Raw genomic sequence first — 24,253 nt, 5'->3', positions numbered from 1 at the left:
CTCCAGACTCTGTCACGTCTGTCACATGTGCTCAGTGTGAACCTGCTTTCATCTGTGCTGTGATTCCCATTTTTGTAAAGCTGCTTTGTGACAACATCAGTTGTAAAAAGCGCTATATAAATAAATTTGATTTGATTTGATCTGTGAAGATCACAGGGCGCCAGTGGCGAATTTGCCAATCCTGGTGTTCTCTGGCAAATGCCTCCTACGGCCTCCTCCATGTCTCCTGGTGTACTGGCCTGTCTCCTGGTAGCGCTTCCAAACCTTCTTGCCACAGCTCGCATTGATGTGCCATCCTGGATGAGCTGCATTACCTGAGCCACTTGTGTGGGTTGTAGAGTCCGTCTCCTGCTACCACGAGTGTGAAAGACCACCAACGTTCAAAAGTGACCAAAACATCAGCCAGAAAGCAGAAAGGTGCTGAGAAGTGGTCTGTGGTCCCACCTGCAGAACCACTCCTTTACTGAGTGTGTCTTGCTAATCGCCAGTAATTTCCACCTGTTGTCTGTTCCATTTGCACAGCAGCTGTGAAATTGATTGTCAGTGTTGCTTCCTAAGTGGACAGTTTGATTTCACAGAAGTTTGATTTACTTGGAGTTATATTGTGTTGTTTAAGTGTTCCCTTTATTTTTTGAGCAGTGTATAATGACCCAAAAGAAAAGATACTACTGAAGACACAATGTAATGTTCTGAAGATACCCTCAAATAAAAACTGACATTTTGCCCTTTAACCTCATATACATGCTTACATGTATACACACAGTACAGTACAAATGTTTTAGGCACTAGAGAAAAGCAGAATTTAAAAAATTATTATTATAATATACTATATTATACTACTATTATACTATAGTAAATGTCTATTTACTCAGAAAAAAATAATGCAAAAATAAATACAAATAACATAAAAACAATAAGCAGTGATTTGAAGTAAAGTATTACCAGCAGTCACCATCTGTTACCTGGTTTGGCTTATTAATGGTTCATTATGTTAAACTAGTTAAGATCGTGATAAAGTATAAGAAATGCTTTTTACTATTTAGATCTATTCTAATGATATATTGTGGTTTACTGGTAACCACTTATTACCAAGATATGTTCTTTTAAAGCAACATCCTGAGGTGCCTAAGGCTTCTGGACATCAATTTTTGGACATATAAAATTGTCACTATTATGTAAGAACCTTCTGTATTGATTTTTGTCATTTTATTCTTTCTGCGTAATTTTAATTAAAAAATCTAAAGAAACTTCTGTGTGTACAAGTGAAGACTAACATTCTCAATTTTTATTAAAAATGTTTTATTATATGAATGTTTCTTGACATTTGTTTGTTTAGAAAAAATAGAAACTACATACTCAGACATTCATTAAAAAAAATACATGGATAATTTTTCAAAGTGCAACATCACATGACAAGATCTAAGATATTTTAAGACAAATCTTTAACACTGAATATATTAAACATACTGACAGATACACGGAATGGATGATTATTGCTCTATGTCCCTGAATAGACTGTAAAAAGGCCAGAGGTCCTATAGTTGATTATTACAGCTAATGCCATACATCTCTGTAGAAACTTCAGGAAATTAGCACAAAATCATTACAAAATTTGCAGTTCTCAGCATTCAGAATATAGAAAGCTGTGAATTACATTCTGTGTTGTTTTTGGTATTTCATTGTTATTGCTTTTAAATATTTGCTACTTTATTTAAATGTCATCAGAATCATCCCAGTCACTAACGGTCACAATACTGCTCTTCAGAGTGCTGCCTGTGCCTGCGTCATTCAGACCTGGGAAAAAGAAACACACATGCATATCAACACAAATGGAAATGTCTTTAAAAATACAATAAAGTCATTCATTGCTTTTCTCACTTGGCTTACTGTAACACACACTTTCTAAGCCACTTATCATTCTGGGTCATGGGCAGTGCTGGAGCCTATCCTAGCAGTCATTGGAAGTAAGACAGAATACAACCTGGACAGGTCGCTAGTCCATCGCAGGGCAGACACACATATACCTTCTCTCTCTCACACACACACACACACACACACACACACACACACACACACACACACACACACACACACACACACACACACACACACACACACACACACACACACCTAAGGGCAATTTAGCATGCCTTTGGATTGTGGGAAACCGACGCAGAATTGGGAAGAACAAGCAAACTCCACACAGAAAGGACACCCAGGCCGCCCAGCTGGAAATCAAACCCAGGCCCTTCTTGCTGAGGCAACAGAGCGAACCACAGCGCCACTGTGCCTCCTGTCATTTGCTTCAACCAATTTGAAAATCGGAATTTCCACTATTCCTGCTTGACTTTTTATTTGATCAGTTATATCTAAATACATGTGCTACTATGAAGACTGACCATTGTGATTGCTTTAAATTATGCATAGATTGAATACATTTTTATACTTTACATGCAGTGTTATTATCAGCCACATTCTTTGGTTTTCCACAATCATTTGATTTGAAAGCAAAATGATTCATGGAGCAACATAGTATACTTCATTTTTTTGCTGTTTGCCTCAATAAAAGGAACAGTGGCTCAGGGCAAGGCAGTACCTGTTTTTCAAGAAATACAGGGTGACCCCTGAGCAAAAAGCGTTTTGCGTCCTCCACTTCAATAAGACTGAATCCATCATAACTGCAACGTGATTTTCGGCGACAGTGAACCTCCAACAGCTCAGAGTGTTCGTCATTGGTTACACAACACTGCATGATCTCCGAAATCGCATTGAAAGAGCTGTGAGTACAGTGAGACATGCTCAATCAAGTAGGGGATGAACTGCCATTTGACTATGCCGTTGATGCTGGAGGAGCAGCTGGAGGAGGTTCGTATTGAGCACTTAAAACTACATAATAAACTTAATGCTCACTTTAATTGTGGACGACCCCATCCATCCCTCACACAGACCTTTTTCACTGCTGCCGTCTGGCATCTGTGCCACCACTGCCAGACTCTGCAACAGCTTTGTTCTGCAAGCGATTAGGTTTTTAAACACATAAGGACTGATCTGACAGTCCCCCTCACCCGCATACTCTACACACACACACACACACACCTCTTTTGATGCTCTACTTGCACTATCTGGCACATTGCTGCTAACAATGTTTGTTATCTGTGTGACTCACAGATCACATCATGTTTAATATCTCTGCACCTTATTCTCACTACCTCATGTCCAGAAGTGTGTGCTGTGGTGGTGCTGCGCTGTCCTGTCTATTTACTGTGTCTAATGTCTGTTTAATTTATCGTGTTAATTGTTTCTAGCTTAATTCTGAACTTTGTACTTTGTGTTCCTTGCTGCACCGTGTTGTTCCTGGAGAAACATCATTTCTCTCCACTGTGTAATTGTACATAGATGGAATGACAATAAAAGCCTCTTGACTTGAACCATTTACAATTTACTGCATTGTATGAATCTTTTTCAATCGCCCTGTATATATACTCACAAACACTGACACTCCGAACATTGTTTCTCTGCCACCAGCTGTAGCTGACAAAATTGATCTTTTATTACATAATATTAAAAGAAAACAAAATGTTGTCAATTAAAAGCAAAGCATAACAGCATGTATGCTTTTACGTGTACTCTTATGTTTTTACCTTTTTGTTAACTAACCCCCTGCAATTCAACTCTGAGGGGCCAGCTCTTATAGTTCGGCCTCCTCCTTCTTCTTAGCTCAGTTCTTACAGCCTATACATTTGTAGCCTGTATAGCACAGAATGTTTAACTAGTTTTTCATTTAATAATGACCATAAATGATATAATTCATGAAATAAAGAGTGGAGTATTTAGTCAATATTTCCAGGGCACAAAATAAAATCATATATTATATATCAAAATAATCAGCTACAGACTGCTTCATCTTTGGAGCATGGTAACTGGATTGCAAACTAGACTGTCAATTTATTTTTTACATTTTTTGGTTGTAGTCTGTGTAATTAAACTCACTGATGCACTCAGAATGTACCTCAATACTACAGCTCTCAGAAATCTAGCACATCTGATCCAGATAATGAAGGCCTTCAGGAGCATCTGAACATTAGAGCCAAGTGTGTGTTGGATCTGAACTCTCCACGGTTGTAGATCTCCAGGACCAAGATTAAACACCCCTGAGCTACGAGTTCTGTGATTGGTTTCTGCATGTCAGTCAAATAGCCCATTCCTATCAGAGATGATGATTCTCGAAGCCTAGCTATATTCAGAAACAAGCCTGTATTCCAGCATTTTTAGTTATATATATATATATATATATATATATATACACGATGATTTGCAAATCCTTTTCAACCTATATTCGATTGAATTCACTACAAAGACGAGATATTTAATGTTCAAACGGATAAACTTTATTGTTTTTTGCAAATATTCACTCATTTTGAATTTGATGCCTGCAACACGTTCCAAAGAAGTTGGGACAGGGGCAACAAAAGACTGGGAAAGTTGAGGAATGCTCCAAAAACACCTGTTTGGAACATTCCACAGGTGAACAGGTTAATTGGAAACAGGTGAGTGTCATGATTGGGTATAAAGGGAGCGTCCCTGAAAGGCTCAGTCGTTCACAAGTAAGGACGGGCGAGGTTCACCACTTTGTGAACAACTGCGTGATCAAATAGTCCAACAGTTTAAGAACAACGTTTCTCAACGTGCAACTGCAAGGAATTTAGGGATTTCATCATCTACAGTCCATAATATCATCAAAAGATTCAGAGAATCTGGAGAAATCTCTGCAAGTAAGCGGAAAGGCAGAAAACCAACACTGAATGCCCGTGACCTTCGACCCCTCAGGCGGCACTGCATTAAAAACTGACATCATTCTGTAACGGATATTCCCACATGGGCTCAGGAACACTTCAGAAAACCACTGTCAGTGAACTCAGTTCGTCGCTCCATCTACAAGTGCAAGTTAAAACTCTGCCATGCAAAGCGAAGCCACATATCAACACCACCCAGAAACGCCGCCGGCTTCTCTGGGCCGAGCTCATCTGAGATGGACTGACGCAGAGTGGAAAAGTGTCCTGTGGTCTGACGCATCCACGTTTCAAATATTGGCCTCCGGGCCAAAGAGAAAGAGCACTGTTCGGATTGTATCAGCACAAAGTTCAAAAGCCAGCATCTCTGATGGTGTGGGGGGTGTTAGTGCCCATGGCAGGGGTAACTGGCACATCTGTGAAGGCCCCATTAATGCTGAAAGGTACATACAGGTTTTGGAGCAACATCTGCTGCCATCCAAGCAGCGTCTTTTTCAGGGACGTCCTGCTTATTTCAGCAAGACGATGCCGAGCCACATTCTGCACGTGTTACAACAGCGTGGCTTCATAGTAAAAGAGTGCGGGTACTAGACTGACCTGCCTGCAGTCCAGACCGTCTCCCATTGAAAATGTGTGGCGCTTTATGAAGCTCAAAATACGACAACGGAGACCCCCGGACTGCTGAGCAACTGAAGCTGTACATCAAGCAGGAATGGGAAAGAATTCCACCTACAAAGCTTCAACAATTAGTGTCCTCAGTTCCCAAACGCTTATTGAGTGTTAAAAGGAAAGGTGATGTAACTCAGTGGTAAACACGCCCCTGTCCCAACTTCTTTGGAACATGTTGCAGACATCAAATTCAAAATGAGTGAATATTTGCAAAAAGCAATAAAGTTTATCCGTTTGAACATTAAATATCTCGTCTTTGTAGTGAATTCAGTTGAATATCGGTTGAAAAGGATTTGCAAATCATCGCATTCTGTTTTTATTTATGTTTTACACAACGTCCCAACTTCACTGGAATTGGGGTCTCTCTCCCTATGTATACATACATACATACATAAAAACTGCTTTGGGCTTTGTGTTTAGCAGAAAGACTGATCTTGCTCTCTCTTTCTTCTTGTTCACCAGTTTTTACCATTGCTGTATTACAGGCACTTTCCTCAGCTGCTAAATTTAGTGAATTAATTATTTTTTATTTTCCTACCCTTTATTAGAGGGCTCCAAAGTTAATGTAACATTTTCAAACAACTTGCCGATTTGTATCAAGCACTCAACGTACCAGGCTTCTGTCCTTTGCCTGTGGAGGTGCCCCACACACTAGTGCTGGTGTCGACACTCTTGTCCGTGCTCTTTTTCACAACAGCAGGATCAGGTTTGTGTGTGGCAGGGACATCCTCCAGAGAAGAGATATCCCAGTCATCATCATCATCGTCATCAAGCTCTGTGTACTGTAAGACAAACGAGAGTAGCCGTGTTTTGCCTGACAATATTTTAAAGAGCCTGCAGAAGCCCTGCATCCTCTCCACAGCCACCAAGTGTATGATCACATTTTGGATTTCCATCCTCCATATGCCTGTAACAAAACTATGAAAGATTACAATTTTTACAGTTTCTAATCCTCTTCAAGAGAAATGCAGTATTACATTATCAGTCATACTGCTTACTGCCCTTCACAGTTCATAAACGGAGATGCTCTCCTGGCATAGGTGATGTGTATCAGTTACACACAGGAAAAAAGGCAGAGGAAAATGGGAATTTTTCACCAAAATATTTAGCAAAATAATTTTTATTAATCATTTTTCTAAAGAACATTGAGCTTAAATGTGAATCTTCTCATCACATGTAGACATTAAGTTGTTATAAGATTTATCATAAACCAGTTTTTTTCTCTCCCTTGACTTGATCTGACACTGCCTAAGGGCTTCTTTTTGCTAGTTGCCAATAATCTGTGCCCATTACCAAAACATTCTGCTGTCTAACTGCTACGTACCCAGCCTAGCTCTACTGCCTAACTGCTCTGTACGTAGTCTACCTGTGTTTCTTTATTTATTGTTGTTTTTGATTTGCTATTTTTGTTTGATTGTTTTTAATGAATGAATGTACTATTTTACCTACTTAATTACTTACATAGTTATTTGCTTTATGTGTGTTTACTTAATTCTTGTTTGTTCTTCCGTGTTTATTTGCCATAACTGTAATTGTTTAATTGTAAAATTGGTAAAACTCAAATACAATGTTACTTTCTTCAGAAACTGCTGGAAAATGCTGTGGCCTGCATATTTCTGTACAACAACAAACAAACAGCTTGAACATCAGATGATGTCATGTAGAAAGCCTTTCAGAGGTGATGTCAGCATGCCTTCATTCTTAACTGGGGTAAGCAGAAAGATTAGCAGTCTTTAGGGATTTTAAGGCTGTTCGTGTGAATAATTTCCATAGATCATTTCGTTTTTTCATCAAGCACTCTTTCAGCAATCTTTTTGTTTTGAACTCTATTACATTTGTAACCATGCTTTATATTTTTGACAAATTATACATAATTTATAAATAATTATAAATCATGTATAAAATAATTAAGTCTACAAATACAGTGCATGCATATAAAAAGGTACTAAGCTACAAATGTATAGGAAATTTGCAACTAAAAAGTGGTAAAATATTACTTTAGACATTTCAGGGTAAACTAGGGGTTGCAGCATTATCTGTTTAAGGGTGTTAACAGGTCTTACTTTCAGATCTCGAACCACATCATTTGTGATGGTGACTTCGGTAGGTTTGCCATGCACTGTGTTGATGCCCCCTGCTGGTTTTTTCAGGCCTCGCTCTGCAAGCTGTTGCTCCAGATTTTTGGTCAGAACCTTCACATTACCTAAGGACAGAACACTGGCTGATACACCGAAATACACATACACAGGAGTCATGAACACTACTGTACAAACATTTGGAATCACTTGTCTTATTAAGAACTGCTATTCAACATTAACTTAGATGTTACAAACTACACACAAACAAAACCGTTGGTCACCAATGTGATGCGTTCTGAAACTTATTAAGATTCATTCACTACTGATGTTAAATAGTAGGGCTGTCACAATCATTACATTTTAGCTGATGATTAATAGTCATGCAAGTAATTGTGATCACCGATTTAATTATTTATTTGTTTTTGGTTCACTGATTGCAACTATTAAAATACAGGCCTAAAGTGGCCAAACCGGCTGATTAGCTTACAACCCCATTTCCAAAAAAATTGGGACACTGTGCAAAAAGAAAACAAATATAGAATGCAATGATATACAAATTGCCCTGCAATGTACTGGCGTCCTGTCCAAGGTGTATCCTGCCCGCTGCCCAGTGACTGCTGGGATAGGCTTTGTTTTTAACGCAATCATCTCATCATCTTTATTTCTGAAAGACTTTTTTAAACCCAATCCTGCTACTGACCTGTTGCCAGTTAATCACCAGGTGTTTTTATAAGCATTATACAACTTTACCAGTCCTTTGTTGCCCCATCTCAACAGTTTTGAAAAATGTTGCTGGCAGCAAAATCAAAACTGGCCAAAAAAACAAACAAAAAAAAAAACAATAACAACAAAATGTATCAGTTTCACATTTGATATATTGTCTTTGTACTGTTTTGAATTAGATATAGGGTTTAAATGATTTGTACATCATTGCACTTTGGTTTTATTTACATTTTGCCCCGTATTTAGGAATTTTTGTAAACAGGGTTATACTTACTAGCTATGTTTACTTAGTAGCTAATACTGGTTGTTCTGTCAAATCTATCAACAATGTATACAGTTACACAGAATCATGTGAGCTAAACAAAGCTACAAGCCCTGCATGACACTGAAAATATAAGCAAATAAACCCACTTGTTTGCATTTACTGCTTTCATTTATTTATATTTTCGTGCCTCAAACACACAAAATTCACATTTTGTTTGTTGCAGCTTAATATTATTATTGAGTGTAAAAATGTGGCACTCATTTTAAATAGCTGCTGCAAAGTTAAATAAATAAATAAATAACAGAATTATTTCATATCTGCAACAAAACTGGTTTTATATTATTGAAGACAATAGAGTAGCAACAAGAACATGCAAACCATGAAGAAAAACTAGACTGACACTTCATGCTAATTAAATAAAAATCATTGGTGTCACACTTAACTGAGAGAACTCTGAAACAAGACTCTTACTGTGAGAGGCCTTCTGCACATTTCCATTCTGGTCTGTGTGTGTCTGTAGCTGATCCAGGGTAATCTCCTCCATTTCACTGCCCTCAGTCCACTCGCTCTCACTCTCCACTACAGTCACTTCTGTTCTGTTCACGCTGACCACAGGAGCCTGGTGAGCTCCAGAGCGCTGTGCTGATGGCTGAAGTGCTGCAGAGCGCAAGGCTAAAGCCTGGGAGGAGCTTCCTACCTGGAGGGCAATGCGTGGCTGGGCTCTTGGTGGCTGAGTTTTCATTGTGGCTGTGTTCACTTGTGGGCCTTTGGACTGAGAAGTTTTCTGCGCCTGAGGAGACTCTTCCTCAGATTCCTCTTCCTCTGAGGAGGTTTCATCTGAACTGAATGGAGGGGTTCTTTTAAAACAGGAGCAACAATAATAGATTAAACAATCACTTTAAGAGCATTGAAATCCTTATCATCATTATTACTATCTACAAATCAGATAAATGTGTTTACTACATGACATTTAAAATCCTAACACTTTCAGTAACAGAGTGCATCGGTCTTTTACAGAATTCTGTCTTTTTTTCATGGAGAACCTGAAGCTGAAACCTAGTCAGCAACCCTGTCTCAGCTGAACTAGCTTCATGAGACCTGAAGAAGTGAGAAGTGGATCACGTTTTGTTGAGCTGCATCACTCTGGCAACTGATGCTGCACACCAAATGTGCGCAAGGCCAGGTAAAATTTGGCATTTCTGATCATAAATGGCTCTTACACCAATCAGGCCTGAGCTTCGGACCAATCAAGGAGTGGTGGAGGTGGTCACTTTATTTCTTTGCAATGTTTCTGGCTTGAATCACATGACAAATATCTCTTTTTTAGCAGAGAAAGCAAATCAAACTACATGAATGTTAAGGAATAAAATTTGTATTACTCATTATTACAGGGGCCGTGCTTCACTTTCCACATTTAATTTCTTCTGCTATCTTTAGAAATAAGTGCTTAACTCCTCAGGTTTTGCGTGATTGACACTCATAAATCCCAAGCTTCCTTGTGCATATGCATGAGGATTAATGGTAGCGTTAATATTTAAATTGTGGTAACAAACTAAGTTGTTAACTGTCTTCCTGAAAAGTTCCTTCCTGCACTGTTACATTTTTTAGGTTTCGTAAAGCTCAAACATAGTCAGGAATCCCGTCTTGCTTTGTGAGACAAACCCCCGTTTGTTCTTTTATTCCCATACAAGACATGTAGCAAAAACACAAACTTGGAATAAATTTTAGTTGAGAAACACAAATATGAGTTTGAGCCAGAGAAATAATTTACTACAAACTGGCAGCTGACTTGAAATTGTTAAGAAAATTACTCTGCCTGTGTTCAACTGCTGCACACATGGACTGCATGTGTGTCTCTTTTCCTTTTTTCCCCCGTTTCCTAGCTCAATCACTGGCTGCTGCCTGAAGCACTCATTTAGTAACATTGCTGATGTTCTCATGCTACAGGACTCGTCAATGTTTTGAGTTATAAAATATAACATAATACAAAACATGCTTGAAAATCCCCGAGGGCCTTCGATCTCTCCAGCGCTCGATCGAAAAACTAAAGATTGACTCGCTTCCCTTAACATCAATCATGTTCTGAAAAATCTATTTTAGATTGTGACAGAAGGAGCAAACTGTAGTTAAAATCAGCCTAAAAGCAGGGTAGTGCGGCCCCATGTTTGAACCATAATCTTTTTGTATTTCTGTCATCTCTCTGCAGAAACTTAAGGCATGCAAACAATGGAGCACACTGTGAGAGGATGCTTACTTCTGATGCAACACTGGCGTGGAGGTCTTGGGCAGAGTGCTGGTCTTGTTCCGATGAGCAGGCTGGGGTGTGTGCTGTGGTCTGGCAGGAGGGCCTGATATTACTCTGGTGACTGTGGTGGGTAAACTACTAGACCGTGGCCGGGACTCAGCTACTGTCATTAGTAAAAGAGAGAATATATCCAGTACACTAAGCCATGTCACCAGCCAAAAATGGCTGTACAACATATAATTTGCTAATGGGTTTTGTAATATTTGTCTTTATAATACTGATATTGAGGAATTCAATTCAATTCAACTTTGTCGCTACACCAACTCTAACACCTATATACTTACATACTGCGGCTGTCAGAGCAAAAGTTTAATCATTTGAAAACACCTGTTGTCTTTTACATTGTGTGTAAATTTCACATAACATAAAACATAAAAAGTATGTTTTGTACTTCTTCCATAAAGTCATCATTTTGGAGATTCAGGTTTTCGTTCCAACAACAGCAATATATTAATTTTTTAATTATAGTATAGTAATTATAGGTTCAGTTCTACCTCTGCCTTCTGACTTACAGTTACTGTTGAAGGACATGTCTGTATACGTTGTTTACGCACCTACTGTCTTTGTGTTTTTGTTTACTGTCTTTGCACTACTGTCTTTTTTTAATCACTGCATTGAGAAATAGCCAGACAGTGTTTTGTTATACTGTACAATAGGGCTGCAACAAACGACTAATTTGATAGTCGAATAGTTTATCCATTACTGAAACTAATAATTGACTATTAGGATTATGAATCACTACATTACCAAATCACTTTTATGTAGCTTTAAAATTTAGCTGGAGGTTCTTTTATGCATTTGCTAACTAACAATGAAGACAATATAGATTAATAACAGATTAAAAATGACTGTTAATGAACTTTCCTGCTAAGACAAAAGGTAATAAAACAAAACTAATATACACTCACTGGCCACTTTATTAGGTACAGTTCAGTTGCTTGTTAACATAAATAGCTAATCAGCCAATCACACGGCTGCAGCTCACTGCATTTAGGCGTGTAGAGGTGGTCAAGACGACTTGCTGAAGTGCAGACCGAGCATCAGAACGGGGAAGAAAGGGGATTTAAGGGGCTTTGAACGTGGCGTGGTTGTTGGTGCCAGACGGGCTGGTCTGAGTATTTCAGAAACTGCTGATCTGCTGGGATTTTCACTCACAACCATCTCTAGGGTTCACAGAGAACGGTCCGAAAAAGAGGAAACATCCAGTGAGCGGTCAGTTGTGTGGACGAAAATGCCTTGTTGATGTGAGAGGTCAGAGGAGAATGGGCAGACTGGTTCCAGATGATAGAAAGACAACAGGAACTCAAATAACCAACCAGAATCTCTGAGGAACGTTTCCAGCACCTTGTTGAAAGTCACGAAGAATTAAGGCAGTTCTGAAGGCAAAAGAACCTTTTACTACTTTTACTACCTAATAAAGTGGCCGGTGAGTGTAGTATCTCATGAAAGTGAGTACACCCCTCACATTTCTGCAAATATTATAACTTTTCATGGGACAACACTATAGAAATGAAACTTGAGTATAACAAACTAGTCAGTGTCCAGCTTGTACAGCAGTGCAGATTTACTGTCCTCTGAAAAGAACTCAGCACACAGCCATTAATGTCTAAATAGCTGGCAACACAGTTGAGTCCACCTCACAGTGAACGTGTCCAAATTGTGCTCAAAGTGTCAATATTTTGTGTGACCACCATTATTATCTAGCACTGCCTTAATCCTCTTGAGCATGGAATTCACCAGAGCTGCACAGGTTGCTACTGGAATCCTCTTCCACTCCTCCATGATAACACCACAAAGGTGGTGGATTTTAGACACCTCGCGCTCCTCCACCTTGCCCGCCAATTGGGCACAATTTGGACATGTTCACTGTGAGGTGGACTCACTTGTGTTGCCAGCTATTTCGAGATTAAAGGCTGTGTATTGAGTTCTTTTCAGAGGACAGTAAATCTATAGTGCTATACAAGCTGCACACTGACCACTTTAAGCTGTATCCAAGTTTCATTTCTATAGTGTCGTCCCATGAAAAGATATAATAATATAATTGCAGAAATGTGAGGGGTGCACTCACTTTTGTGAGATACTGTATATATTGTCAATCTCCAAAAGGATGTAAAAAAATACATACATATATATATATATATATATTGCCCAGCCCAATTTCTGAGCAAAGCATTAATGCAATCTAAGAAATGCAAACACCTTAAGCTAAACTATTAGTATATGTTAGTATATGATGATGGCATGCGTTTTAAATATATTGCAAATCAAAATTTAGCAATGTAATTACAATTTACATTTATACAGGGCAGGCCGGACACAAATGTAAACTTAAAAAAGGCTTCACTGTATTTTTACATCTTAACCATGATGATGAAAATAATTTTAACTGACACAGCAAATTATTTTCCTCCCTGACATACAACAGAAATGCAGAGGCCAGACCTTGTACTGATTGTTTAGGCTTGGAGGACGGTTCCGTGTTCTTCTCCTTGAGCCTCTGCTCCAGCTTTCTGCTGACCTCTTTCTGCACTTTTTGGTATTCTGGGACTTCTTCTTGTCTCTGCTGTCGCTCAGACACCATCTGGGCCACGGCACTCTTATAAGTCGTTTTGGAGAGCTGATTGGCCCCCTTGAAAAAGCAGGAATCATAAACATTGGGTAAAAGTTGTCGCTTTACGTCTACACCAGAATGAAGATTTTGAAAAATCCAGCATGTGAATGCTCACAGAAGGGAAAAATTTTAAAAAAGAAGACATCCTTATTATTGCTGTAGTTTCTACTTGACAACAATAAAATCAGACGAAAAGACAAAGGACACTTTTGCTTTAGTCCACTGCTGCTCAAGTATTTCTCCTGAGCAAAAGACTCCAGTAACCTCATGGGTATTTTCACTTTAGGAGGGAGCATTAGTAAAGATATCAAAGTCATACAAAAAACTTAAGGAAACCATCGGTGACAAAGTTGATAACAAATGAAATGAAATGACAAATCAAATGTAAGAAGAATCCCTACTAAGTCTTACTGAGTCATCAAAGGCCAAAGAACAATTTGAGCAATAAAACTTTTCTCTAGCTGATAAGCACAGCAGACGGCAGGTAGAATTGAATAAAGAACTCACAGGTTGAATGCCTAAACTGAACAACTTGTCATGGAGGCTTTGCTGAACAGCCATTCGCATGTCCTTCTTGAGGCCAGGTTTTTTCAGCAGCTCGTCTGCTTTCTGCTGCAGTGACTGAGTGTCAGGAAGGCTTTCTGAGATGCTTGAGGAATCTGGAGACAAAAAACAGAACTTAATACATGCGTCTATCAGACAACACCCAGAGCAAAGAACACACTTTTCTTTCTCACATGCTCTAAATGGGGGCAATATGGCAAAATTATAACACCTTGTTTGCAATGAAGCTGCGGCGTAAAAAAAGCAATGTCACGTTTAAAAAAGGCTGCTGAAAACTATGAGTACAATCATTTTTTTGTTCTAATTCAGGAATTCTCAAAAATCGACCTCACTCCTCTATGTAGTTTGGAATTACTGCCACATGCTCACTGACTGGACAAGACAGACAACACAGCGTCCATGCAGAGAGTGTGCAGGCATGCCACAGATGTCTACAAGCATCTGCTTTTTTACCTTTGTCCTCCTCTGACAGCTCCACTATAGGATCCAATTTATAGACTGAACTGGACTGCTCTACTAGGACATCACAAAAGGGGTCAGACAAGAGTGGGTATTAGGGGGTGCACTAAGGGAACCTAAAACTGAGGTAAGGCTTTTTTATTACTACATGATATGCACATATTTGCCCACCCCTAGCCAAATGTTCCAGTTACATCCTAAGTGGACAAACCCTAATCTGAACTCCAAAACACTACATTTAGTGGCATTTTCTGCAACTTGTAATGCAATTTCATTTGACTTTCTTCAAAACAATAAAAATACAAACACAGGTTAATACTAGATTATACTGGACATTTGATTACATACTACTGGAATGTGAATATTAACAACAAACTATTTACACACAAACACACACACAGACCCACATTTTCGACTATACGGATATTTGTTTGCTGGGTTGATATGTGGTTTTCAATTCTGGGATTCAGATATTCCCTAAATAGCTTTATGGTTAATTTGCTAAAAACAGCACCAAACACGGCAAAAAGAAACACAGCCTCTCCAGCGCTAACAGGTAAAAAACTGAACCTGCAGAAAGGAGAATAACTAAATTCATAGTTTGTAAATACTTAATGATTAAGATAAAACAATGCATTCATATGCTGAACACAGCTGTATTTCTAAATGCTTCTGGGCTTGAGATATAGGAGTTTAAAACAGACGTCATTGAGCACAAAAAGCCAATGAGCTGCTCCGGTCGCCAGCCAGTCGGCACTCAGTTGCAATAAAGCTAGTATTGTGCAGCCCAAAACCCATTTGCTGTAGAATAAAGGAAACATATGTTTTCTATTCTTTCTTATTGAAATAAAGTGCCTTGAGTTAGACCACCTCGGTGAAGCGATGGTTAACATTTATTAAAAAATAAAACAATTTTCTTGTAATGATTTGAGATTTGTAATTATTTGAGTATGCCTCATGAATACTTCAGTATTTTTTAACATGCAAGTCTGTTTTCTGTATTAATTTACTCAAGAAGAACATTTATTCATATGATTTTACCGCATAATGTAATTTATGTATTTAATACGATGCTACACTGTCTTTTTGCTTTTCTTTTTTTTGTATTTTACATCTGCCAAATCATGAATTTCAGCATAAAATATTGTGGTTACAGCCTATGGTCAGACAGTGGCACTGGACTTAATACAGCTCATCTGAGTGCCGGATAAATGCAAGCCTCTGACATACCCAGATATATTTAGTTTAAATTATCTAGAGTTAATCAATGCATTATCCTACCATGTATGTAGCTGCAGATAACAAGACAAAATTTTTAATCTAGGCTATTTAGGCCCATAATTAACATTATCACACCTAGCATTTCATGTTAGAACATGTATGTGTTTGTTATCCATTTTCAGAAAAATCAGGCTCAGTTGCTGCATCTTCTCTTACAAGCCTTATAGACGAAACAAGTTTCCTGTTTTTTCATTTTTAATTCAGCACAAACATATTTTTTATATTCCTTGTTGATGCCAAGAAAAATCGCATACCAGCCAGCATGCTGTCCATTTTCGTTTTATACTTCAAATCAGAAATTGGAGCTATTTCCCATGTTCCATTTTCCTACTTGGAAATAAAATCCGTTTATGTGTTTTCCTGCTTTAACAAACCCACGTCAGCTCAGAAAGGGCTTGATAATTGGCTGAGGAATTAAATCAGGTTTGTCGGGAGCAGGGAAATCACAAAACTGTGCAGGGCATGTGGAACTCCACGTCTACGGCTGAGAACACCAGATTTAGACTATAATCAGTGAACACATTCACATGACTGATCAACAGTCAGAAAGTTGTCATCAGTGTGTGTTAATGGATATGAACATTGACAGATCTCTGAAGATTATACTGGGAGGGCAGACAATGTTATTTCACTCTCTGGAGGTTTTTGATGAGGACTATGGCAGACAGAAAAAAGGAAAAACAACATCTAGGGGCTTGTTGGGGGTAACATACCACTGACTACCACTTTGGGTTTAAGCTCCGGAGCTGATGGCACAACCACTAAAACAAAGTGAGAGAAAAATGCTCTTTGAACATTTAAAACACAAGAATGCAGTTATAATTAGATTGTAGATATACAGCTGAATCAATACCTTCTTGCTGGAGTACTAGGGTAGGTGGATTTGAGTTGACCTGTTTCATCTGTAAAGCAAACACAATCCAACCCTGTTGAAAAACAATCTGAGCAGTAATATATTACATTTCACGTCTTCTATTCGGCGTTAATGCATTGCGAGCACCTGCAGTGGACAAGGCAGTCAATAAACAGGGGGAAAGTAAGCAGGACGTATCCCTCTTAAGTTCATGATTGAGCTTCTGAGCTCCATAAAAAAGGATGTCACAAAATTGTTTACAGCTTGATCAGGACTACACCACGGTACTAATTCTTGGTTCTAAATCCCAGCAAAAAACGATCAGGGAGATATGAGGCCGTTTTGCATCACGTCATATCTTACCTGCAAAACGTGCTGTTTTTTCAGCCTCTGGTGTTTTTTTAATCCCATCCACCCCAGAGTGATGTGGAAGAACGTGTATATGACTTTGTTACAAGCAAAACTGACTACTGTAATACTCTTATTACTGGGCTTCCCAAAAAAGAAAAAAAAAATACATTCTTTACAACTTGTACAAAATACAGTAACATGGATCTTAAAGAAAACAAGACAGAGAGCATATATAACTCCTATTTTAAAAAGAACAATACTGGCTACCTGTAACTTTTAGAATAGGTTTATAAACTCTTACTAGTTTTAAAACCTTTTAAATGGTGTAGAACCTGTGTACCGCGCTGATTGCCCGTTTATGCTGCAACATAAAATTTTAGATCTGCGAATGCAATTAAGTAAAATTAATATTGTTATTATAAAACTCATCTATTGATTACTGGGGTCAAACAATGCATAGTGACAATGTGAAAAATGTGACAACAAGCATCACTGATATATGATAATAAATTGTGTAATAATGGACATTTTGGCTCTGAATGCAATTGCATTGTTTGACCAGTATGTTTGCAAATAGTCAGCACCAATTAACCACACCAGAATGTTTGTTAGCAAAGACATCATTTTCTTCCATTTGAATTTTGTTGACCGTGAGAATATGAAATTGTGAATCCAGCATCATGAATTGAATTGTGGGCCAAGTGTTAACCGCTAATCGATTAAACTCAATTAAACAATGAAACCAACAGGCTCTACCATATATTTCATGAACGGAGTTGGGTGGCTGTCTTATATACAGCTTCACACATACATATTGAAGACAATACAACTATTTAGAGACTGTTCACATAACGGAAACAGCAGGATGTGCATTGTACTGTGATAGAAACTTCTGCTTTTAATTTAATGTGGCAAAGCAACTACATCTTCCATTGTTTTCATGACACGCCCCCAAATTAATCTATTGAGACCTATTTGCCGATTATATCTTTCCTCCCTCCCTCTCCCATGACTGCATAGCTGCGGCTCTGCAAATACAGGAAATCCTGAACAAGTGTCGGACTTCCTCTGCTTCTCTGCAGCACTGACCTGCTTGTCCTTGGAGGTGATGATCTTCTGCTGCTCCTGCAGCATGAGCTCTAGCTTCTGCCTCTGCCTTTGTGCCATCTCCTGCCCATCGGCCAGTGTGGCCTGTAGCTGAACCGAAAGCAAACAAAGTGCACATGGAGGTCAAGGCAACAGTCATTAGAGGAACGGGACCAATCAAAGCTGGGCTGACTGAATAGCATATGTAAATAACATATACCTACCTGACTCTTCTCGCTCTCATATTCTTCTTTCATTTTTTGCATTTTCGCTGCCCACTTCACTTCCTAATAAAAAGAAAAACCTCAGTACGATGATAATGAGTTCATAAATACATGTGCTTCCACTTGAGGAGGCTGACCTGTTTGTGGAGTTTCTGTTGGAGCTGGATGACCTCCTGCAAGTGCTTGTTCTCAGTGTTTTGTAGTGAACTTGTCTGTGCCTGTATAGTCTGTGTGCTGTCCTGCATCTTACTGCTCTGCTGCAACTTCAGTACCTCCTGAGGAACAAATGCAATAGAGTACACTTTTATTACACACTTTTGCGAGATCCTGTACCACTACAACATTTTAAACAAGCCACATTCTAGCAGACATTTCACAAACTTGGGAAGCGCAACGATGCAATTTTGTCACGTACTTATGTGGCCATACTTGTACGAAAACATTTATTAAATGTAGAAATTGGGACCACTTTGGGAATTGAGAATCTATCTGGATTAGCAATACAGAGAAATGCAACTTTCATTTATTTTTATCTTTTACTTTCTTTTAAATTAACTCCTAAGTTGTAAGGAATGCAGGAAACTGAGTACACTATCAAAGTACTGTATAATGTAATGGTCAATACCCATTTAACCCATAACAAGGTTAAATGCATATTGAATTTTAAATGCATATATACTGCATTTTAACACCGCTGTTGTGAATTCAAAAAACAGAATGTAAATTCACAAAAACAAATGATCACCTTTATTTCATGGACACTTTTTTTTATGGGCATTACTGTAATCATTAGGGTAACATACTCTATGTCAGAGTAACTAGTTTAACTGGCAAAAGGCAGAATTGCATTAGTTTTTCTAAGAAATCAAATAACTAATATTAACAGACTGTTACCATCACTAAGATAAAATACTTCTAAAGTTAATTAACAGGTATGGCACCCCTACTGCCAGACCTTTTACAGTTTTATACTGATTATTTGTACAGTGTACCTTATCAAACATCACTTTCAATTTTCAGTGAAACCTAAACATCTATCCGACGCCAAAGCAATTATCCACCAATACTTATTTGGATATCATTGTGCATCTGTAGATTTTCTCAGTTTTTTCAGTCATAAATATGAGGACTCACTTTCTCTAGATTTCTGTTCCTCTGGTGCAGAGAGTCCATTTCTCTTTGACAGGCCTGCTTGACTTCATCTATTTTGCTGTTCATGCGCACTCGCTCGTCCTCCTTCCACATATCCAACTGTTTCATAAACTCCTCCTGTTTCTGATTAAGATCTTTCTCCTGAATTGCAGAGTAATAAAATATCATCGTGAAGAAAAAGATATTAAATAGCCCAATTATTTGAGACATGTATGAAAGTGAAAACTATGACACGGAACTATGAATAAAGTTTACAATAACCATAAACATAAGATACAACACCATTCCTCCTGCATATTTGGAAAAAACACAGTGTCCTTTCGTCTGACCTGCTTGGCAGAGTAGTCTTTCTGCTGCGTCTCCATTTGCAGTCTGGCCAGGGTTAGTTGCTCCTGCAGCTTGTTGATCTCTTCCTGTAACTTCACCGTATGAACTTTCTTCTGATTATCAGTCATCAGTTCTGTCAGTGTTGAAAGGATATGAATAAACACAAATAGAGTCAATACACAAGTGACGTTCAACGTGAGAACTGGCAGTGGGACTCACTGATGTCATAGTCCATAGGATGTCTGCGTTGCATGTGACTTTGCAGGAAAGAGGCATTCATGAAGGCTTTTTCACAATGTTGACACTGTAAGATGAGCAAAATGAGATGGGTAAATCAGTGACAGGTGCACATTGCTTAAGACTCATAAAATATATACATATTCACTGTGTAAATAACAAGTACTTACATAAAAGTATATGTTTAAAAGCTAATACTTAAAGTAAGTGGTAACTAAAATATATTAAAGATAATATAATATACAACATAACATTGTTTACAAATAACAGTAATACCTTAAGCAACGTTTTCACGTATATCATTGTTCGTTTAACCATTTCCAAACCTCCCAACATGAAAGTCCTATATTAATTGTAGTTACCATCTAAAACTTACTTTCGCTAATCAATCCTTCATGACATCAAATCCACAAACAACACTCCTGATTTAATGTAACGAAGGACTGATCAGCCAAATGGAAACTACAATGAGAAGCAATCTAGAACTAAACACATGTTCTTCTATGTGTCCTGGTCTAATTACATCTTCTGTTGTTTTCTAATTGAAAGTAGACATCCTCTACAGAGAACCTACTCCTGCACATTACGCCATATTTAAGTCTATAACAGGATTTGCAAACTTATTTTCACTTAAACGTCTACCACTTTTTTTTTTTAAAAAGAAACTTGTCTTACTTTTTTAATGCGCTAACATTTGTTCTACTGTATATAATAGTAATGTTATTTTCTTCTGAGACAAACAATTTACCACAGACCTTTGCACAGTATTATAATTGGGGTAAGGAACAAGGAAGAAATTAAGGGAATATGAGCAAAGCAGAAAAAAACAATGACTCCCACTATGAAAAAAGTCACATCAAGTCAAGCCTGAGAGATGAGTGGGTCACAGCACGCTGCTGTAAAGCCGTCACTTGCAGACCACACGCACAACAGTGAAGTATTGAGTGAGGAGCCTCTGAGGGCTGTTGCCATGGAAATGTGCAGTGGTGCTATCCTCATCTTGCCACTCAACCTAAGCAAGCTTCAGTTCACAAAGAGACTGACAGGAGAGAAGTAAACCAGCCTCTGCCCTTCACACACCACATTTAGCAATGACACACACATCTGCCCATTTTTGTAATTCAAACTGAACCAGAGTCACATGTTCCGTATCTGTGCGCTTGAGTGTGTGTATTTGTGCACAATGCTAGAAAAGCAGAGAAAATGTGCAGTGCCTGCCAAACTGCCTCCATAAGGCACTGCTTGTGTGACATAATTGCATTGCTGGTCTACCATAAATTCCCGATTCAGCCATAAAATTCAATTACCCCTTTGAAGAATCTCTGCAGCCAGAGATCCATTTCTACCTATTTATTCGGCAGGTGTAATCAAGTGGTAATGCTATTCAGTCGAACTCTGTGTTGCAGAAATCACGACCTGGTTTATATAGCCAGTGTGCCAAAAGAACCACTCCAATGCTGTAGACAGCTAGGCATAGTAAGCTACTGTTCTTGGACATAGTGTACTGCCCTCCCTGGCTCTCTGTGAAACGAGTCAGCGATTTCAATGACCATCAAGTCTGAGATTAAAGCACTGTACAATTAATTATAAAGCCACATACAGTGGTGACAGTTTAATGCTGCCAAGCCTTCAAGCACCCAAGCAACCACAGGCATATGAAACATTAGGTGTTGCCTTGGCAACAGCTGGTCATGGTTAACTGTGATAGCAATAAGCAGCGTGTCTATTTCAGCAGTAGGCCAAAATGTAGAAAGGTATAAAGGGCAAATACTGCTGCAAGGGAAATGATGATGGCAACCCTTAGATTTAATGGTACATTAACCAGTAAGACAATGAAGGGGGGGATGCCTTTGTTTTGGTTACTGCTCTTGAGGCTTTTTATAAGTGGATTGAGAGAAGTCATTGTCACCAGCTCCCACCATCTGCTTTCAGCTCCAAATCCTGAACAGTGCCTCAAAAAAAGGGACGATTAGCTGAACAAATTCAAACAGCCCAGATGGCACCAGTAATGTAGAATCTGCATATTCTTACACAGTTCATGAGACATTGTTCCTCCACACCACAGAAGTAACAAATTCTCTAGCCCTCTCCACCTTCGCTAGATGGGAACAATAAGTAGTGAGGCAAAAGCTTCAAATGGGGGAGGGGCAACATCACACCACCAATGAGAATGATAATAAGGCATGCTCACATCTCAGCATGGTTCACACCAACCTTATGGTAATTAGCTATGCCTGCGGTGATCATGGCTTGCTGAGAAGCAATAATCTTCTTCCTCTGCTTCAGCTCTTCCTTTAAGGACTTGGCATCCTGAATCTGCTTCTGCAGCTGCGCTTTGAGCTGCTCCCTCTCCTGGGCTTCAGCCTGGAGACGCTCCTCGGCAGCCTGCAGACTGACGGTCAGGCAGTCCTGGGAGTGCAGTAGGTATTCCACAGTGAGCTGGGCCAGTCTGAAGAGCTTGAGTAGGGCTGGATCCACTTGGCTCTGGCAGCGGGGGCACCGCTCACCTTCCACATTGCAAAACGTCACTGCGGTGATGTGGTCTTGCAGAGTCTGGAAGTCCAGCTCGCAGGCAACCCGTTCCACATCGATCGCATTGATACGACGCCAGTCCACACTCTCGCGACGGGCACGAAACTTGAAGGGCGCAGCGACAGCAGCAGCTCCACAGCTGAGAACTCTGGACATGGCTGAGCCAGTAGGTCTGCTCTGGCTGCCTGAGGACAGCTGGCTCTGGGGGGAGTTGAGCAGGGATGGGATCCCTGCTGAGGAATGAGCCCCTAGGGGCTCTGATGGAAAAGGGTAGTAGACGTTGTTGTAAAATGGCTGCGAAGGAACAGAAATGGTTAGCAAATAGACTAAATCTAATCTAAATTCAATTAAATGTTAATTATCTGACAAATTTAACCGTCAAGGTCAAACACAGATGTTGCAGCATAGTAACTATAGCTATAGCAGATCGAACAAGCATTCACGGCAAAAGGCTGAGAAGATCAGGAAGAGACAGCAGGAATCACCACAGACACAGAGAAGCAGGGAAAGCGATGATCAGTATAAAAGTCAGCCATCGACAGGAATCCACCTTACGCCGCTGGTTCGGTGTCGGTGTTCTCTCCTTACCATCTTGCGTTTTTTCACGAGGCTTCAGAAATAAATAGGAAGGACACTCAACAGCGGTTCCTCCTCCCTGCGTGTGGAAACACCGAATCAGGGCGTCCTGGCAGTCTCCATGGAAACAGTACCGCGTGTCCCACTTTGTTAGCCGTTCGCTAACGCTAGCTGAAAGAACAAACGAGAAAGCTCAAATCACTGCAGGTGGGTTCACCTACATCTTCAGGTACATCAGGTACATCTTCACGCGCATCTGGCTGGGCACGCCCTTGGGTCAAAACTTTCGGTGCTCAGAACTTCACGTCAGGAAGGCTAAAACCTTTGCAGAGGGTCGATCTTCAACACTAAGCTCAACATCACACAAGCCTGGCTTTAAATTAAGCGCAACTGTTTGGAAAAACTTCCAGTGCTAATTTCTTCTCTTGATCCCATTAACGTTACTGTATATACGCGTATTAGCTAAAGTTAGCTCCTGATTAGCGACACTTCTGAAGTAAAAGTTGTGTAGGTTATCACTCTTTTTCTCACAGTTTGTGACTTATTTTAAAAGCAAGGGCGTCGAAAATACATACATTTTATGTAACCTAGCTCAGAACTGGTTCTAGACCAGCCGGTGTCCTGCAAACATTTCCCCGTTCAGCCATTCGTTCCCCAGCTGGCCGGCTAGCTTAACTGACCGACTCCTTCTCAAGTTACTTCGCCTTCAAAACATCTCAAGTTGGGGCAAGTTCCCCCGCTGAACAAAGGCGGAGCTGAGCACTTCGGGCAGCAAGGAGTTTGGGAAGGGTTTTAAGACCTGAGAAGCAAACTGAGAAGTAAAAGCCGCTGAGCTTCACGGCTGTATTCACACCACACACCACACCGGCTCCCGTTACACCGTTAGTTATCCTAAAGCTAACTAGCTGGGTTAACTGGAGAAGTAACGGTGTTGGGAAAGCTAGCCAAACATTTTCGCCTTAATCTTTGCGAAGAACAAAGACTGATTTAGGACAGAACTGCGATGCAGAATTGATTTGAGTTTGTAACTGGAAAACGTCGAAAGAACCAAAAAACGAAGACTTACCCAACTACTAAGTGAACTCGTGAAAAAGTGGCCAAATTCCCCGAGTTTAACATGCAGGACGACGTGACGTCGCAGCTCCACACATTCCAGACGCGGCTCATCAC

The 24,253-nt window shown here is 39.5% G+C and overlaps 1 protein-coding gene across 6 annotated transcripts; it reads right to left on the bottom strand.

Annotated features, from left to right (window-relative positions):
• Positions 1-1,332: 1,332 nt before the first annotated feature.
• Positions 1,333-24,253, bottom strand: dzip1 (DAZ interacting zinc finger protein 1). 6 transcript variants are annotated; one of them, XM_037536536.1, is made up of 19 exons: positions 24,150-24,253; positions 23,063-23,254; positions 22,190-22,801; positions 19,958-20,042; positions 19,741-19,871; positions 19,394-19,552; positions 18,397-18,534; positions 18,260-18,322; positions 18,039-18,146; positions 16,599-16,647; positions 16,459-16,506; positions 14,459-14,521; positions 13,949-14,100; positions 13,273-13,459; positions 10,780-10,933; positions 8,997-9,382; positions 7,523-7,662; positions 6,073-6,241; positions 1,333-1,794 (listed from the first exon to the last, which is right to left on the bottom strand). In XM_037536536.1, the coding sequence occupies exons 2-19, from the start codon at positions 23,096-23,098 to the stop codon at positions 1,712-1,714; spliced, it is 2,763 nt and encodes a 920-aa protein (XP_037392433.1). In that variant the 5' UTR covers positions 23,099-23,254; positions 24,150-24,253; the 3' UTR covers positions 1,333-1,711. The 6 variants fall into 6 exon arrangements, with proteins under 6 accessions (XP_037392433.1, XP_037392434.1, XP_037392430.1 ...); XM_037536537.1 differs by having other exon boundaries at positions 23,096-23,254; XM_037536533.1 differs by lacking the exon at positions 24,150-24,253 and having other exon boundaries at positions 22,993-23,123.

Source organism: Pygocentrus nattereri, chromosome 30 (genome assembly GCF_015220715.1).
Source record: "Pygocentrus nattereri isolate fPygNat1 chromosome 30, fPygNat1.pri, whole genome shotgun sequence".
Taxonomy (NCBI): Eukaryota; Metazoa; Chordata; class Actinopteri; order Characiformes; family Serrasalmidae; genus Pygocentrus; species Pygocentrus nattereri.
This window is presented reverse-complemented; position numbering and strand designations above follow the sequence as displayed.

Bases quoted from the DNA above. Each gene is read 5' to 3' on its own strand.
- dzip1 (XM_037536533.1), bottom strand. From the start codon at position 23,043: ATGGCTGACTTTTATACTGATCATCGCTTTCCCTGCTTCTCTGTGTCT. The intron at 18,147-18,259 runs GTAGGTATATGT...CTTTCGGTTCAG, and splicing joins ATGAGAGCGAGAAGAGTCAG to CTACAGGCCACACTGGCCGA. The intron at 9,383-10,779 runs GTAAGCATCCTC...CTGTTTTAAAAG, and splicing joins ACGCCAGTGTTGCATCAGAA to AACCCCTCCATTCAGTTCAG.